Below are 17731 nucleotides of genomic sequence, written 5' to 3'. Positions count from 1 at the left end.
TACTTTCCAAAATAATAAAAGGGTAATATTTTGAAGGTATTCCTTCACATCAGTCTTTTTTCGCCACCTTGACGGTCCAGGTTTGTTTCCGGTTGTAACAGCAGATGCTGTTGCATCACCTGCTAACTGTCTCTGCTTTTTGCTCAGTCAGTGTGAAGTGATTAAGCTTTTATCAATTATATTACTTGTTTAAATACTAGAATACGCAAATGTAATAATAATAATAATAATAATAATAATAATAATAATAATAATAAAAACAACAACAATAATAATAGCTATCATTCACATTAAGTGTGAAGTCTAGTAGTCTTATGAAATTGTTTTTTGTTTTTTTGTTTTTCAAGAAAGTGTGTGGCTGGCCTTAGCAGAAAGGGCCTGGTGTCAGTTCCATGGCTCTTCCAGGCAGTTTCCTTCTGTGCATACCTCAACCAGTGCAGCATGTCAGAATAATGAAGCATTATTTTGACTTCATTTTTTTCCACATTTCAATAGGATGGCACATTGTCAATATTTGCCTAAAGTCATTGATTGTGGTCCAACAGATGAGCAACTGAGCAGTGTGTTCTCAGACACCCAGTCAGGGTGTTGATGCTGACTCCTGTCCAGCACCTTTAATGGGCATGTGAGCACCAGAATCAGACCACAGCAATGGAAGAAGTTGACCTAAAAGAACAGGGGATTAAGGTGTTGACATGGTCTCTGGATCTCAGTGAAATCCGTTATCCGTTGAAAAATTTGGAAAACTTAATCTGATTCATGGAGGCTGCACCTGGTCTAATCAGATGAGGACATAAACAGTGTCATGCAGGTCGTCACAATGCTTTGGCTGATCGATGCTCGTAATACTGAGAAAGTGACGTTTTTAGTTTTCTGGTGCACTCAAGACAAAAAAAAACATTTATCTTTTGTGCATAAAACCATCCAAGGTTCAGTTTAATTTTGCATTTGAATTAAAGAACAAAAAGGACTTCAACATGAACAACCTGATTTATTTTGGTCAAAGCAGGCATTTATTGAAGACTCCACAAACACCCGACAAAGTCTTTTAAAGTGTGTGTTGCAGCCATGAAATTGTTCCCTGCTGTTATGTTCTTCATGATAAAAACATGTGAAGGGCATGCACAAACTGTGTAAAGTTGTCAGCATGTGTTCATCGACTGCTGACACATGAACATCTGAAATCACATTTACATGCACCTGCAAAATCCATTACATACTCTGTTAGCAACACAAGGGGAGTATAAAGCAACATTATATATTTTATATATTACTACAAATAAAAGAACCTGCCTCCTTCAAAATAAAATCAAAACTGGAGCATTGAATTTACAGGATTGTGTGCTCCATGAGTTATTCTTAGAGCTTGGCTTTTCAAAATTCTCTCCTATCACTAACACCATGTTAAAACTTAAAGCTGTAAATTTCTATGTTATATACATAAGTAACATTCGGCTAATAAGCTAGCCTTGATAACCAAAAATAATGGTTCAGTGTCAATGCACAAGCCAGTGACTGATTAAATGTGGTACAAAAGCTAAAAATAAACCTGTCCAGGTGGACCCCTCTTCATGCCCAGTGACAGGGAAAGTAGTAAACCTGGATGAATGGATGAATGAGCATTATGCTAAAAATGTGTTGTTCTAAGGTGTCAACCAGAGGGCAGTCTTTTTTACACATGCAATGCTTCAGTTGTTTTTAACTGTCCATAAAATAGAAATGACCCGTTTATAAAGAGCAGCCTATGCAGAAGTGCTTTAAAAAGGCATTCTTTGTAATGACCAGCAGGGGGCGACAGCTGATCGCAAACAAACCAGATTGAATAGAAGTCAATGAGAGAACAAAGCTACTTCTCAGCTGATTTACCCTCCCGGTTAACACTTCTCATGGGTTTATGGTCTCATCCTCTGTTTTCAAGTCTTCTACTTTAACACAGCAGGAAATTTGTTTTGTAAATTAAGGTTTAATTTAAAGTAAAATAAACTATAATGCAAAAAATGCTTTTATCTCGTTTTAGGTTTAGCCACAGGCCTGAACATTCGATAGTACACATTTTTTCATAGCCCTTGTGTTTCAAAAAGAGCCAGCTTGCTCGAAAATGGCCACATCTGGCTTGAAAATCAAGAGGCCAGAAATTTCCAAATTAAATCCGAAAACATTAATGAACCCTGCTATAGTCATCCCTGTGATATAAAAACTTGGGTTTCCTTTCAGAATCGTTGCTTTTTGTGATTAAAAACACAGTTATGGACCAATATGTGGTTGCAAAAAGTGTCTGTATTGTGCAGAATCTGTAGCAGACCATAAGTAGTAATTCACCACACAGAAACAGTAACATTAACTCGAACAAACATTACAAAGAGAATAAAAGTTTGCGTGTCAGAATTCTGCACATGGCATTGAAGAAAACAGACCTGAAAGTCCTGGCATTAGTCATAAAAGCTAATATATAAAGATAACACCTCCCAAAGGTATCAGTATTTTTCTGTGCCATCAAGCAGGATAAAATGTTATACAACGGCTGTGCTTCAATCTAATATTCATCTGTAATTTCAACATTTATATGATGATTTCAGCTGTGAAAACAAATAATTTAAAGCCATGCATTACCTGTCGAGCTCACTAAATATTCTCGACAGCTTGTAAAAACATCAGAGCATCAAAACAGACTGGTAATGTATAAACAAAAAGCTGACACCTCCTCCTCAGAATACTGAAACGTTCTGAATGTATGGCTTGATTTGCTCTCCTCCTCTCCATCTTATGTTTTTGATTTCTCATCAATAGGAATAATCCTGAAGAACTCTCACTGTGTATTGCACTTGGTATTTGTGTCACTGATACTGACAGTCCATAAAAGAGAGGGCTGGGTGTGACAGAGTGCAGGGGTTACAGCGGCTTGTAGCAGGCGTCTGGCTGCCACATACGCAGGTCCATCAGAATCTGGTTCAGTTTTTTCATCCACAGATTCCTCTCGTCTTTTGTGTCTGCGCTCAGCCAGTTTCTGCACAGACAGAGAAACAGTGTCACTGTTTGTACAATAGAAATATTGTGCTGTTTTAAAACATGAAGTATTTAAAATGAATATAGTAACATGTTTTTGGACAACCTTTATGTATTAATGTGTGTATATGTGATGAACAGTTGGGACTTACTTGGTGACACACATGGTGTTCTGGCACTGGCTGACAAGTGTCTCTCTGTCGTCCTCTCTCTGTGGCCTCACTGTGATCAGCTCAAATGTGTTAGGTCTGGCACAGAACTCTCTGTTTGCTGGCTCCACCTTTTTGCTGGTGCAGTTAGCCAGGTTGATGCGACCGATGGGATTCTGACAGAGGAGGAGTTAGAAGAAAGAAATCAACACAGATTCTACAGATCACACAGGGCCTGGCTGTGAGGCCGGATATAAACGTTCTTTTTAACTCCCTATTTCTGCACACAAGTGATCACATGATGAACATTACTTTAACGTTTTTAAAGTTACTAAATTAAGAGGGACGACACTGACGTTCCTGGCTAAAACAAATGAAACCTGTAATCGCATGAGCACATGACTAGATTGTTGCCCTGCCTTTATCTCCACCAGTCTCCCCAAGTCTGTCTGCTCTCCTAAGAGCAAGACAAATATATGGGTTGTTTTACAAAGTTTGTGCCCAAATTGGTTTCCCAGTGGTATTTCAACAAACAAACAAAAAAACAAACACACACATAAAAAAAAATAAAATAAAAAAAGGTGTTCACAGTTACCTTTCTCTTCTCATCGTCTGGATAGGTCCAGTAGGAGATGCAGTACCCTGATAAGACACACCACCTTCTGTGCCATGCCCCAAATCCACTCACATCCTCAAACATTGTCTGAAAGAGGAAATTGTGTGTGTTTTAGAAATTATGCAACAGGAAACAGATTATTTAAGCACTGGGGTCTAAACCTGGTAACACGAGCTTTACACTGACATACTGGTTTGTAGGAACGAGGAGCTTTTTGGTTTTCCCTTTCTTGTTTGGAACAAACATAAGAGTCATTCAATGTATTTATTTCTTTTAAATAGCAAAGATAAGAGCTTGTTTTACAGATATTTAGTTGTTATTTTGGGCCTTGCTTAACTTTAAAACTAACTGAGAAGCTGCAAATCTTTGTTTGGTGAAACTGCAGGCTCTTGGTAAGAGGAAATAGGGGGATACATGTCCTGTGTTTCTGAGTCATTGTTCACTTGATGTGTACTTTAAACATAAACATCAAAAAATAGAAGTAAATACTGCCAACAATAAATAGGAGTACTCTTCGAATGAGGAACGCAATTAAAAATACACAACCTAGATTAAAGTTATCCATCACAAAACGGTGGTGACAGTGCACGCTCATAAAGGAGCGAGGTGAAGTTTTCTTCCCTCTGCAACTTTTCAACAAATGGATTTGAAATTCCCAGGGTACCAGAGACCAAGGACTTCACAAGACTAAACAAAAAACACTGGAGGTGTTTTTAGAATGGTGTCTTTGCATAGTTCGTCCAGCAGGGGGCGTGTTGACCCCAAAGTTTATAATTCTCTCCTGTCAAAGACTTAACAGCTAATTACTCTGTACTACAAATTCTTGATAGAGTATGGTCATTTCTTCCCCCCAGCTCACATTTTTCATCATTTATTCCTTTAACATTAATAGTGTTGTAAGGTAAAGGTAGCAAAGCCCTGTGATGGTCAGGCTCATCTGTGCATTATTTAACCTGTGAAGATGATATGATCTGCTTGCACTCACCAGAAAACCTTTCTCCTCCACCTTTGAGCCCACTTCACACTGCATCTTGAGGAAGACGTGACCCTCCAGAGGACACAAGAACGGCACCTTACAATGAAAATACGAAACACTGTGAATATCAAACATCATAACCTCAGTCTGAAAATGTTACTGAATACAGTTAGACAAATAAAACCTCCCTCAGATATAAATTAAGAGCAGAGTCAACCCCCTTGGTGAGCAGGTTTGTTAGTGTCAGGACAGTTAATTAGTTAGTTCACCTTTCTTCCCAAACAAACAACACAGAAAAACAAACAGGGTCAAGCAGTAACCTTGGTATGAAACATGTCACTGAGAAGTTCTCTTTCACCTCCTTCATACTTGATCTAAAAGAAAGATGGCAGGGCAGGAGAATGGATGCTGAACATGCTGTCCAAGGAGAGCAAACAGGGTTACTGTGAGTCCCTGAGAAGCCTGAACACAACTCTGAAAAGGTGAAAACTAAAGCTACAGTGTTAGTGTGTAGGGAAGACTAAGACGAGGAGAATCTGGGGAAATATTTTATACCTTCTCCAGGGGAAACTGTTTTTTCCCAATCGAGGACAGAGTGAGCTTGTGTGATCCCACCAGGACAAAGTTACTGGTGCGAACAGCATTCGGGCCTCCTGGACTGGCAACAACTAAAGATAAAGAAAAAAAATAAAAGTAGTTTTAAGTTTTCCGTCACATTTCCTATCTTTTTCTATTCTAGGATTTCACTTTTCTTGTGCCAAGGTCTTTAATCCAAGATCTATATGGTTATGCCTTTTGATCATCAAGACATTTTGGTAGTTTAAAAGAAAATCCTAGAGGATATATTGACATACCTGGTGTTTGTCCACTTTTCTAAAAGACAAAACATGAAAGAAAAAACATGAAAGACATTGCATTAGTGATGTCTCAATAAATATGTAAATGAATTAAGCTAAAAAAATGTCATATAAGAACAGGATTTAAAGTCACCTAAAATACTTACAGTAATGGCGAGGAATCTTTTCGGAGTGATGGCCTACAAACAGGAACAATCAAAGTAAACATGGTTTAGGTTTATTGGACAAGAAAGCTGTGACAGTATCTGAAAGAAATGTGTTTAATCTTTGAGTGTTTTCAACAAGGGGACCTCAAAATTAAGGGACCTATTGTCACTGTGACAAAAAGTAAAGAGCTGAAACAATGAAACAACACATTTTTTAATGTAAAAGGGCAGAAATCACAGTTAAACTTTTGTGGACCCCGATAGAAAAAAACATTTCTGAAACTTTGAAGATTTAAGGTTGGAGTATTTTTTCTAGGTGTCTAATATGTTGTGACTAACAGAAAGTGACGATAAAAAACATCTGACAAAGTGATAATAAAGAGAAAACAGTTTGTTGCAGCTCAAGTGCCCTCCTATAAACTCTGTGTATTCCCACAGTGCACATCCACCAACATGTGAGGGATTTAAGATCAATCAGTTCATACCGACATACACAAATCATGGGCCTCATGAACCTGTCTCCAGATAATCTGGACACACACATGAACTTGTTTCAGCACCTTTTATTATGTAGTTATTATAAGAGAAGGAAAATACTTTGTTAAAGCAGGGCTTACCTTTGACTTGCTTGGTTTTTTCTTCTTATCAATGCAGACCTCACGCTTCTGCACCTGCAGAGGGGATCAGATCATCATAAGTATGAAGCAGCTCAAAGAATTTATGCAGTTTGTTCGGTTACAAACAACCACAACAATATCAACATGAACAGACAGGGAAACACTTTGGGTAATAACAAAGAGGCTGATAAAAAAAAAAATAAGAGTCATCATGAAGAATCAACGAGAAGAATGGACAAGACAGCAAATGTCACATGATCAGTAACCTAAAAATAAAAATGGGTACAAGAGTAATACAAGAGTCTGATCTTTATTACTTCATAGTATTCAACTAATCAGCAACTCAAGGATCAAGTTTTCACTTTCATCTTTAACAAAAAGCTTTTGTACAGCTGTGATGGAAACGTATGAATGAAAATAAAAAATTAAGATATGCAGGCAGTAACATAACATGTAATGCAAGTTTGCTATCAATTTATTGCTTTTGTTCTCATTTCAGCATCAAATAACAGTAAAACACACCTTCCCTGCTAACCTCAGGTATAAATGTTAAAAATATTCATTAAACAAAATTCAGTAGGGAACTGATTGAATTTAGTTTTGTTGTCTTCAAAGATTTTTTTCATCATCATTTGAACATTTTAACATCTGAAACCATGAATGATAGAATAACTCACCAGGCCGTAGACTTCAATATCAATTTCAAAGTTACTGGACACCTCCGAACTGGAAAAGCGGTTGAGAATAAATTTAAAAATGCACCTTGTTTAATAAGGTGTGATAATTACATGAAGGTTAACAGTTCTGTAATGACAGATTTAAAATGCTGTGGGAGTTTGTGCCTTACATGTTGAACTTGGTTGGGAAGGCGAGTGTGTCCCCACTGAGGCCTGTGTGTGTGCTGGCTAACGGTGTAGCCACAGTGTTTTCAGCTCCGGCTCGGATCATGATGAAGAACGAGTATTTGGTCGACTCTGAAACATTTACAAGAGAATGGTATCAAAACCATGAGCTCGAATGACACTCAGATGGCAAATAATTTCAATCCCAGATCTAAACTTGTTAAAACAGAATACCTGAAACCACACTGAGCAAGAATTAAGTAGGAGATAACACATAGGTTTTTAAAACTCATGCATAGAGCTGTCTACTAGAGGGAACATTCAAAACAACAGTTTAACAGAAAAACATTTTACTGACTAGAAGAAAAAACTATCTAACAGAGGTGTATCACGCTGGACTAGGGTAGAATAAAATTCCAGCCTACCTGGCTTGTTGGCAGTAGAGCACACAAAATCTGCCTTAAGAGGCAGACGGAGCTCCTGCAGAGTGATGGAGCCTTTAGAGGCAGACATACCAGCAGCCTCTGGGGCTGCAGGGGCCTTTTTCTGGCCTGATGGGTCTCCTTTAAGGCGGTCCAGCTCTGCTTTCAAAGCCTCTCTTCTCTCAGCTGAGAAAGACGCAGATAAAAGAAAGTTATGATCTAATTCAACCACCAGGAGCCGCCACACGTCACATATTCTATGAGGAAAAAAAAAGTTTGGCCATCCCTATGGATTCATGATGCTAGTTAAAGTTAAAAAGGAGTGGGATGTTTAGGGTGAAGACTCACTTGCTACCAGCAGCAGCCTCTGAGCCTCTGCCTCCACCTGAGATCCTTTGCCGTGTTCTTCATCTGTGCAGCAGTTTAGCGCCTGACTGGCCTGATGGATGACCGTCTGCTGCAGGTTCAGCTCATTGGTCAGAATCTATAACACACACAACACACACTCCTTAAAACACACACCTCTGGAACAGTCTGCACACTGTCTTTTCACATGTGAGCAGAATAAAGTCTGAGAACATTTATTCCAACCTTCATCTTCTGTTTGATACTGAAGAGACTGGATCCTCTTGGCTCCTCGGCTCTGTTCGAAACGTCTTCTTTCCTCACAATGACCTGTGTCACTTGTGGTCGCTCTGTCTCCTTCACTCTGGTAGACCTGTACGCATCAATGCTAACACAAACAAACCCAAAGAAAAATAGATCAGATAAACACGGAGGACAACAGAAAACTTTTGTACAAACAATAAGTGTTGGATTGAGCTGCATGGCAGGTGATCTTTTACATTCTACAAACCCTTTCCAATTTTTTTTATCAACCTTGATGAAAAAAAACAAACAATTTTGTTTTTTATGTCAGATGTGACATAATGACACCAATTTTTTATTTGTTTTCAGCAACACATTTCATTCAAATTTAAAATGAGCATGTTTTTCATTAAAGGTGCTGTAAAGGGGTTTCTAAGTGACCTTGCGAAAGTCTTGTCTGCTAAAGGCTAATTAGCCTTTAGCTCGGGCTGTATCACTCTATAACACAGGGGCTAATCTTTTTGTGCCAATGTTGATTCCAACCCACAGTCAGCAGTTATTCTGCAGTGGTCTGTTCAAACTTGAGAGTCTATCAATAAAATGAAGAGTGAGGTTACGTTAGCTCTGCTTGCTAGAGGATTCACTAACATTACACATTACAGACAGCTACTGACGTAACAGCAACATAACTGTTCTTATAATACCTTGCCTTGTCGCAGTGTATCCAGAAAAAGGTTGTCTTGGATAAAGAAATTTTGTTTCAAAACAAACACAGTGTGTGTGTGTGTGTGAGAGCCCAGGGGGGTATTCCACGAAGCTGGCTAAAGAAGGCTGGGCTATCGCCGGTAAGCGTGGCTTGAATAAGCGGCCACTTTAATCTTAGCTGCAAGTCGTTCCACTGACGAGGCTCAGCTGATTTTCAGAGACGCTTATTCAAGCCAGGCTGATCCAAGCTGCGGCTAAGCGCGCGTCCGCGGTAGATAAAAAGCCCCGACGTGTCGATTGTCGAAATGACCAAATCATGTCAAAACCGAGAGCGGAGACGTTTCCCTCAGCGGAGAAAATACCCCTCATGGAGTCGTATGATGACTACAAAGTGAAAATCACATAAAAGGGTGACACGGTGGCAATTAACAAAGCCAGAGACGCTGCTGGTTCAAGAATATCATGCTTATGTGTCAAATCAACACTGACTGTTTCTGCTGAGTTTGATTACCCTTTTTCTTCTCACTCTGAAGCTCCTCACACTGCTGTGGCCCAGAGGAGATTGATCTTGATTAAATTAAAGCTGTTCATATATATAGGCTTATATACTTCATGGGGTGATGTTTCATCAAACACTGACTAAAACAGCAGAAAAAGACATGTAGATGAGATGTCTTTTTTTTTTATTAGAGATGATTCAGCTGTCAGATAAGATGTGTCAGTGATACAGTGCCCTGTATTTAAATAAGGAGGAAGACACAAAGTTATGTCACCATGTGGAATCACCTTTACATTATCATCATGATCAGAACGGACCGCCGGTAAAGGAGGGTATTTCTATGGAAAATTGTGGCTGTTGTCACCTTTTATATCATAAGACAATTTGTGCCTTTATTCTGTTATATGTTGACTGTACTTTGAGGGTGACAGAAGAAAGAAAATCAGTTATTTCAAATACTTACCACAAGTGGGATCGAACCCACGCGGCAAATAAAACATGGCTCACCGTGCGTCTGTGCCCTACTCTCTAACCTCTCAGCCACCAACTTTCCTACCGTATGGACAGACAGTCTAGTATCTGACATGTCTTGACTCACGGTTATTCCAGTCTAGTATAACTGGGGCAGTTCACCTGTCAAAGGATCACGCAGGTGTCCTAAAGCGAGCTCAGGGAGGACGGAAACCTCCCGTGGAGCTGAGGGACAAAAGCTCACTTGATCTTGATTTTCAGTATGAATACGGACCGTGAAAGCGGAGCCTCACGATCCTTCTGACTTTTTGGCTTTTAGCAGGTGTCAGAAAAGTTACCAAAAGGTCTCAGTTTATGTTTCTGAACAAGAACATCATCTATTACAGATATAGATTAATTTAATGTGACACCTGCAGTTCACAAGGCGTCTTTTAGAAGCCGGTCTGACCTTCTCTGAGACGCAGCTAAGGTAAGCCTGACGTTTAGCCTGCCCGGGACCAGGCTAGTCGCACTGGCTAATTTACCATGGTTACCAAGCCACGCTAGCCCTAAGCCTCGTTTGTGGAACCCAACTCTCGCTAAAGTTAGCGCGGCTAACCCAAATAAGCCAGGCTTTGAGCTAAGCCAGCTTCGTGGAATACCCCCCAGGCCAGAAGGTGGCGAGGCAGTCCACCTAAAACAGAGCTTCCTCGTAGCATCTTTAAACTTTCATTTTTTTGGTTTTAACACTTGATGTGTTCTTTGCACAATTTTCAATTAAAAGTAGGGATTTAATAATTACAAACAATCAAACTCTGGGTTTTTAATCATAATACACAGTATCATAACTGTTAGTGAATTGGATTCTACAAGAAAATGTATTAAAGACAACATATTTGCTAAATCTTACACTTTTATTTTTCTCCTTTTCTCACTTATGAAGGTCTTTAAGACAAAGGCCTTAATGTACAAGCTAGTGAAGCCGTTGCGTGTAGTAACTCTCTGAACACTTCCAGTTAAAGACTGACTGCATAGATGGTTGTACAGAAACAATATGAACTGCTACAGCAACAGAAAATTCTGATCAGGTGCTCCTCTTACCTGTACGGTAGTTTGCGCTCCTCATCGATGCTGTCAGAGGAGGCGGTCCGGACCATGTTTGTCCTCTGGAACTTGCTTGGTTTGGAAACACCATCTGGAGTGTTATTCTTCACAAGGAAGGAGCTGGCTGGAGTCGACGTCTGGAGAAAATAAAGGTCTGAATAAATAAAGGTCTAACAGTGACTCAGATATCAACGCGAAGAAACAAACAGTCATCTTTCTGGTTCACACCATCATTATTCTGTCTGGACTCTTCACCACGGCTGCCACAGTCTCTGCCAGCGGGGTGAGGAGAGACATGGAGGAGATATTCAAAGCATCTTCCTCTTCCTCTTCTTCATCATCATCATTCTGATCTTCACTCTGCTCCAGGATCCCGTCAAACAGCTCGTTGATAACATCAGAGTTCACGGATTGGTCCACGTTCATCTCTATCTCCTTAACAACCTCCTGTTCTTCTTCTTCTGGGGTGGTTTTCTCTTCAGACTGGGCCACTACCCTCAGAGGGCTGGATGTGGAGACTGGAGGGGTGACCAACCCAAAACCTGTTACAGTACAAAATACAGGTTAAAAACATTAGATTGTTAGTTATCAATGTATGACTTACTAGGGGTGATCTAATTTTTACCAGTGTTCCAACAAAATGAGGGAAAGCCGTGCGACTAGAGCAGAATGGATGAGTAATTATTATAGATCAATCAAACAAAAAAACTTTTTTGAATGTTAAACATCTGAATACCTAAAGGAGCGCATTTTTTGGGTGTATCTGTTTTCTGAGTCGAGGGTGCAGCAGGTTCATCCTCTGGCTCGGCTGGGGTAACTTCTACCTCTGCCGGTTTGGAAAGCTGCTCCTGAAGAGCACATTATTGAACATAATTTAGGATTATCATCACAGCATGGTTTTGTTATATCTCATTAGTTTTTCAGATGAGTGTAGGCCAACCTTTGCATCTTTGTGTTTGCTACTTTCAGGTGCTTCGTCTTTGTTTTTCCACATATTGTTTCCCTTCTGGAAGCGACTGCGAATCTGAGCCAGCTCAGACTCTCGCTCCTGAAAAGAGGGGGGCAACTTCTGTGATTTAAAATAGCAACAGTGTTTCAGTGTTTTAAAGTGTTTCTGACATTATCCTACCAGTTTCTGTTTTAGGGTGAGATCTGCGGTGGCGGTGTTTGCAGCCTGGGCAGCTCTGAGCCTCTCCTGGACCAGTCTGGTGTTTGGCGTGACTGATGGTGTTACAGTGGGAGTCTTGTTGTGACTGCTGCCCCCTGCTGGGGAGCTCTGGGTGGTACGCTCCTGACACCTTTCACCAAATCGGTCCAGGAAAGATTTCACACCTGTATGAAACACAATAAGATAATAATTTCAGGAAATCTGCTATGACACAAAAAACTGTGATTGGGTTTATGGTGAGAATAAAATCTTGCATATGATTTTAAATTGAGGACAATTGTCATCAAGTTGGCTGCAAAACCAAGTATTTCATATTATTTATTACCCTGGCTTTATTTCTACTCATTACACTTTTGGTTTCAGCTTAAGATTCTTTACAAAGCTACCAGACTGCTCACAAACTCCCAAATCTTAGGGGATGCTGTGGTACCACTTTTTAGCTGACCACTTCCTAAATGCATTGAAAGCCCTGCACACCTCTGCTTTATCTGATACCAAAACACTCACCAGGACCTCCAGCTGCCACTTTTTCCTGGGGGACAACAGAGGGTTTGGCCCGAAGTTCTGGTTTCTGGGGGCTGGAGCTGGGATTTAAACCCTTGGAGAGGACAGGGTTCTTTAAAGGACTCTGAGGCACTGATGTTGAAGAGGAAGGACCAGTTTTCTGGGGACTGGAAGGAAAAGCTTTAGCCTGGATGGAGCTCTTCTGGGGACTGGGGACTGACTGGGGTGTTGGCTTGGCTGCAGGAACGTCAGCCTTCTGAGGGCTTGGGAAAACAACTTTGCTGGATTTTACTGGAGAGTTCACCACCTGCTGGGAAGACAAAGGAGAATCTCACTGAGGGATGACAGAAGAAAGGTGAAGGCAAGTCATTTAACTAGGCATTAGGCAAAAAAAAGACAAGCACGTAAGCCACTTCAGAGAGGGATGGTCACAAAGTCTTCCACAGATTGTTTAAAATTAATCACAGGTGAACTGACCTGGTTAGAGTTGGATGTTGCCTTGCTGCTTGCAGATGATTTGGCCTCCACATGGCCAGCAGCACCTGGTTTAGTGCTGAAAGCCACATTTTCCTCTTGGACCGCTACCTTGGGAAAAGCTGCACGAGGCTTCTCTTTTGCCTGCTCTTTGGGAATGTTAGCGTGGCTCAGGTCGTCTTCCCAGGAGCCGATGGTGGCGGCGAGGTTGGCCAGTCGTCCTCTTCTCCCCAGTGGAGTACCAGAGGGCGCAGGAGGGACAGCTGCTGGGACCTCCGGTTGTCTCGTCATCACGGGGAGAGGGGTGCAGTCTGGATCATCATCTGAGGTGCCTAAAAAAGGTGGAAGAGTGATAGCAATTTTTTTTCAGCAATCAGCAGTCACAGCTTTTGAATTCCTGAGACTCTTCACGGCAATGGAAAGATAAAAGAAAAATCAGAAAGGTGTTTTTTTTCTTCGAACTTCAAAAACTAGATTGAAATGTGAAAGACTTACAGAAAAATCCACAGCATTTAGAATTTGTGATGTTTTTGTCAACTGTCTGTTTTCTCTACAGTTTTAACATTTGTTGGAGTAACATCTATTTTGATTATTTTTACCATCCCAACATTTCCTCTGCTCTGCCAGCCTCTGGAGACGGGACTTCATTCCAGCTGCAGATGGAGCTGGCTCTTCGACCAGGTGCTCGATGCTCTTCTGTGTGGCTGAACTCAGAGGCACAGCCTCTGCTTCTCTGCTGCTTGAAGGGTCAGGAGAAGGAGTGACCGCCATCTCCTCTGGCTCTGGCTGAGACTGAACAACGGGCCTGGTAGAGGTTCTCTCCAGGGAAGAAGCAGATCGAACACCAGTGGGACCAGCTGGAGGTTTCTTATCTGTGGGAGGATCTGAAAGCACTTGAGACACAGCTCGTGTCGTGGTTGGCTTCTGGTTCTCCTCCCCAGGTGCAGGCAGGACATTTTCTCCTGAGCGACTGCGCTTAGAGGGGGAAGGCTTGGAGGACGCCTGTGGAGCTAAATGGAAAAGATGGAGAAGTATAAGGAAAGAGCAGAGCTGCAACACAGTGATAAACGAGCCAAAAGTACTTGTTCTTACCTTTATCAACGACTGTCTCTCTGATCACGCTGTTTGTGTCAGCCAGCGGCCTTTTCACCATCTGTCTGTTTGCTGCGTTCGGTCTCTCTGCCATTTTCTTCTGAAGGTTTTCTCTTCGAGCCCGAGTCCGCTCCAACAGTTTCTGTTTAACAAAAAGCAGTAAGAAACTTCTCAAACAGCTGCTTTACACGCTCAGAAACAGAAAGGATGAAAACATCGCCTGTGTGATGTCTCATTGGTGTCAAAGCAACCCTTGACTCTAATTCCTGTGTGCAACTTTGAAACCATGAAAGTCTTATGTGGGCATTTATGTTTGTATGACTTTGCAAATGGTGTTGCCATGCTTGTTTTACAGGGAAAATAAGGGGTAATTGAAAGTTTGCAAGCACAGTCGAACCATTTCTTATTTCTGTCCAGATCACAATCTGTCTTTAGCTGACTGTTCTGTCACCGGCACATCATCAACCTCTACAGGTGATACACCTGGTTTTATCAGACTCTCTCTACCAAACTTCAAGCTTTTTTAGGGACGTCCCGATCCGATCACATGATAGGAATCAGGGCTGATCACGACATTTTTTAATGATTGGAGATCAGGGAGGGGGAATCGTGAAAAGCCTGGGGCCTTAGTTCTTGTTTTTAATTAAAATGTGTATAACAGCACATCACCATTCATTTTATTGTCACACAGCAGTGTGAGGCGAGACTGCAATCTGTAGCAGTGACATACGCAGAAAAAGGCAGACCTACAAGCTCATAATGTGTCTCTCCTACAACCCCTGTGAGCTTGTAGATCTGTTTAAGAAGTCTGCAAGGAAGTGACGTTTAGGAGGATGCCCGGGCTTCTAGTAACGACGGTAACGACAGCAGGAGGCTAATGCTATGAGGCTACTTCCAGCAGCAGTGTGATGACTCAGAGAAAATGCCCAAAGTTTGGAAGTTTTTTACGCTTGAAAGTCAAGCCAGTCCAACTTCCAGCTGCAATGTTTGCAAGGCAGACGTTTTTTTTTTTCTTTTTTCTTAATGCATTGCTGAAAGATCGGATTGGGAAATATCAGGATCGGCAGATACTCAAAATCAAAAAATCGGATGAAGAGCAAAAAACGTGATCAGGACATCCCTATTTTTTTTTTAAATTCAAACTGAAAAAAACACTTAAATTCTGTTTAATATAGAGCTGAAAATAATGAAGTACAGTTACTTTTGCTGAAATTACAGTTGTGCAGAAGTCACAGACACAAGTATGACTTAAGACAGTCAGACTGACCAACGGCATTACATTTTGAGTCTTGAGTTGAAGCTTTTGGTGACTTTGAAATGGATTTCAACATCACCCTGAAAAGTTTTGTAGCTTTTTAAGAACTTTAACCACTCTTTTTTCTGGCCGTGCAGATAAGGTTGTGACGTCCCTCAGTGAGCTGTGTGTGACATAGAGTCAGAGACTTGATTGTTTTCATGATTGCATTCGACCGGCTGCATGTTAATCAGATGGTCTTAGCTTTTTTGAAATGACCAAATTAGGCTGATTTCTGGATATCTGCAGCACAAAGAGCAAATAAGTGGGTAAGGACACAGTGCATTGTGTGTCTCTCTACTTTTACAAGCATCAAGACACACAACCCACTCCTCCATCAGAGATAAAAAAAAGGCTTCTGTTTGCTTGCCCTCTTTCTTCCTCTTTTCCTTTCATGACATTCCCTTCCCTTGGCCTCACACCCAGCCTGTCACACAATCTGATTTACTGTTGCTGTACTGTTAACTGCAAGCCCCAACACATTCCTGCAGCTGCACTGTTTCTCCAGGCAGTGTGGAAAACCTCAAGTCACTTTTAGCAGCATTCCCCAGGAATGAGCCACTCCTTCCCGTTACTCCCCGGATTTGAATTTTCAAACTGCACTGGCGCGGATACTGACGTTACCCAAATGGTTCATAGATGCAATCATTCCAACTTTTAGCTGGGAAAACAATGAAATAGATTAAAAAGGAGAAGGGAGAAATGAGGGCCAAGGGTTGGACTGTATCCAGAGCTGACACATACCACTGCCTTAAATAGAGGTAGAGCTGTTTAAACTAACCAGTGTTATGTTTAACAGACTGCAGTGTGTGTCTTTGAAGTTATAACTGTATGAATATGCATATTTTAATGTTCTATGAGGTGAAAGGGTGATCAGAGGATTAACTAAAGTTGCATCTATCCACAGAGACACCTTCTTACTAAACTGAACCTGCTTTATGACATGAAAGTCAGTGAAAGTCACCTCTTTATGTTTAGTTTCATGATGCTGCATCACATTTACTGCATCTAATGGACACAGCCTTGGCAAAGGTCTTGTTAAAGATGTGTGATATTTTTGGTAAAAAAAAAAAAAAAAAAACACTTATAACTATTAAAACAAGTAAACACATGTACATACAAGTGGGTTTGTTTTGACCACAAAGAAAACCAAAATCAGTCAACTAAAAGTTTCACCAGGAGCTTTAAAACTCTTCACTCTTAAACTCTTGATGTGCAAGCAAGCTGTGTCCTAAAATTATCTTTAAAATGTGGGGAAAATGTGTCATTGTAGTTCACTCTAAATAACAATGAATGCAAGTTATTTGAAATAATGGAGTGAGAGTTCATGGTTTCACTCAGCTCCTGTGACTTTGTGGTGTTTTGACCCTCCCTCCTTGAACACTTTCTGCCATTTAACTCAACAAAGCCCTCTGTTTTCAGTACTCGCTTCCAGGGAAAACACCAGCGGTGGCCCTGTGTAGCCCCCACAGCAAGTGTGAAATAAGTACGAGGAAGATCGTGTACAGTTGCCAGAGGTTAAGAGTATATTAGTTATTTTAACTGCACGTTTGTGGCTGAAGACCACTGATAAGACAAAGACACGACACGTGACATGTTTTCGCTGACCCTGTTACAGTGCATGCAACATAACCTTCTTTAAACTATTATTATTTCATATTTTGTCACGGTCTATACGTTTTTACGGTATTGATCACGTGTAACATAGTACTATATCATACTAAATGTTAGCAGGAAGCCATAAACTATCGTACGGGAGCAACACATGCCACGTTAGCGACCAAACGTTTGTTAGTCAGTTAACCGACTTACCTCAGTAAAAGGATCCATTCTTGGTGCCTAATTCCTACTCGAGCAATATGAAAATAATATTAACTGTCAAAAATCTCGTACACCACTTTGTGTACTAAAAACAGACGCACGAGCTGAGTGCCTCTCAGCCTCTCTTCTCTCTGCTTCACAAAACAACGATGTTCAAATTTGAAATTCAGCGCTGCGCCTACTGCGCAGACTCCAACCGTTGACGCGAGGCCCAATAACCAATCAGACTTTTTCTTTGTCACAAGTGCTCAGCTAATCACAGGTCGTTTGAATACTGGAAAGAAACTGTCACTCCACAACAAGGAACCACCCAGAGACAGAAATAAATATGACTTCAAGTACATCACATTTTTTTATGGGCCAGTTATCTGGGTATTCAAATACTACACACAACCAATTAGACA

At 40.9% G+C, this 17731-nt stretch overlaps 1 protein-coding gene across 6 annotated transcripts; it reads right to left on the bottom strand.

Moving 5' to 3' along the window:
* Window positions 1-1039: 1039 nt before the first annotated feature.
* Window positions 1040-17512, bottom strand: anln (anillin, actin binding protein). 6 transcript variants are annotated; one of them, XM_074687138.1, is made up of 25 exons: window positions 17319-17512; window positions 14213-14354; window positions 13720-14130; window positions 13124-13452; window positions 12650-12956; window positions 12104-12306; window positions 11915-12022; window positions 11711-11822; window positions 11203-11516; window positions 10972-11111; window positions 8220-8361; window positions 7977-8112; window positions 7632-7814; window positions 7212-7338; window positions 7042-7090; window positions 6365-6418; window positions 6233-6277; window positions 5748-5780; window positions 5599-5617; window positions 5300-5412; window positions 5065-5118; window positions 4754-4840; window positions 3748-3855; window positions 3156-3328; window positions 1040-3004 (listed from the first exon to the last, which is right to left on the bottom strand). In XM_074687138.1, the coding sequence occupies exons 1-25, from the start codon at window positions 17334-17336 to the stop codon at window positions 2890-2892; spliced, it is 3522 nt and encodes a 1173-aa protein (XP_074543239.1). In that variant the 5' UTR covers window positions 17337-17512; the 3' UTR covers window positions 1040-2889. The 6 variants fall into 6 exon arrangements, with proteins under 6 accessions (XP_074543239.1, XP_074543240.1, XP_074543243.1 ...); XM_074687139.1 differs by having other exon boundaries at window positions 12650-12953; XM_074687142.1 differs by lacking the exon at window positions 5065-5118.
* Window positions 17513-17731: the final 219 nt, after the last annotated feature.

This window comes from Halichoeres trimaculatus, unplaced genomic scaffold, assembly GCF_033239565.1.
Source record: "Halichoeres trimaculatus isolate MK-OKI-2021-1 unplaced genomic scaffold, fHalTri1.1 fHalTri1_scaffold_14, whole genome shotgun sequence".
Lineage (NCBI taxonomy): Eukaryota > Metazoa > Chordata > Actinopteri > Labriformes > Labridae > Halichoeres > Halichoeres trimaculatus.
This window is presented reverse-complemented; position numbering and strand designations above follow the sequence as displayed.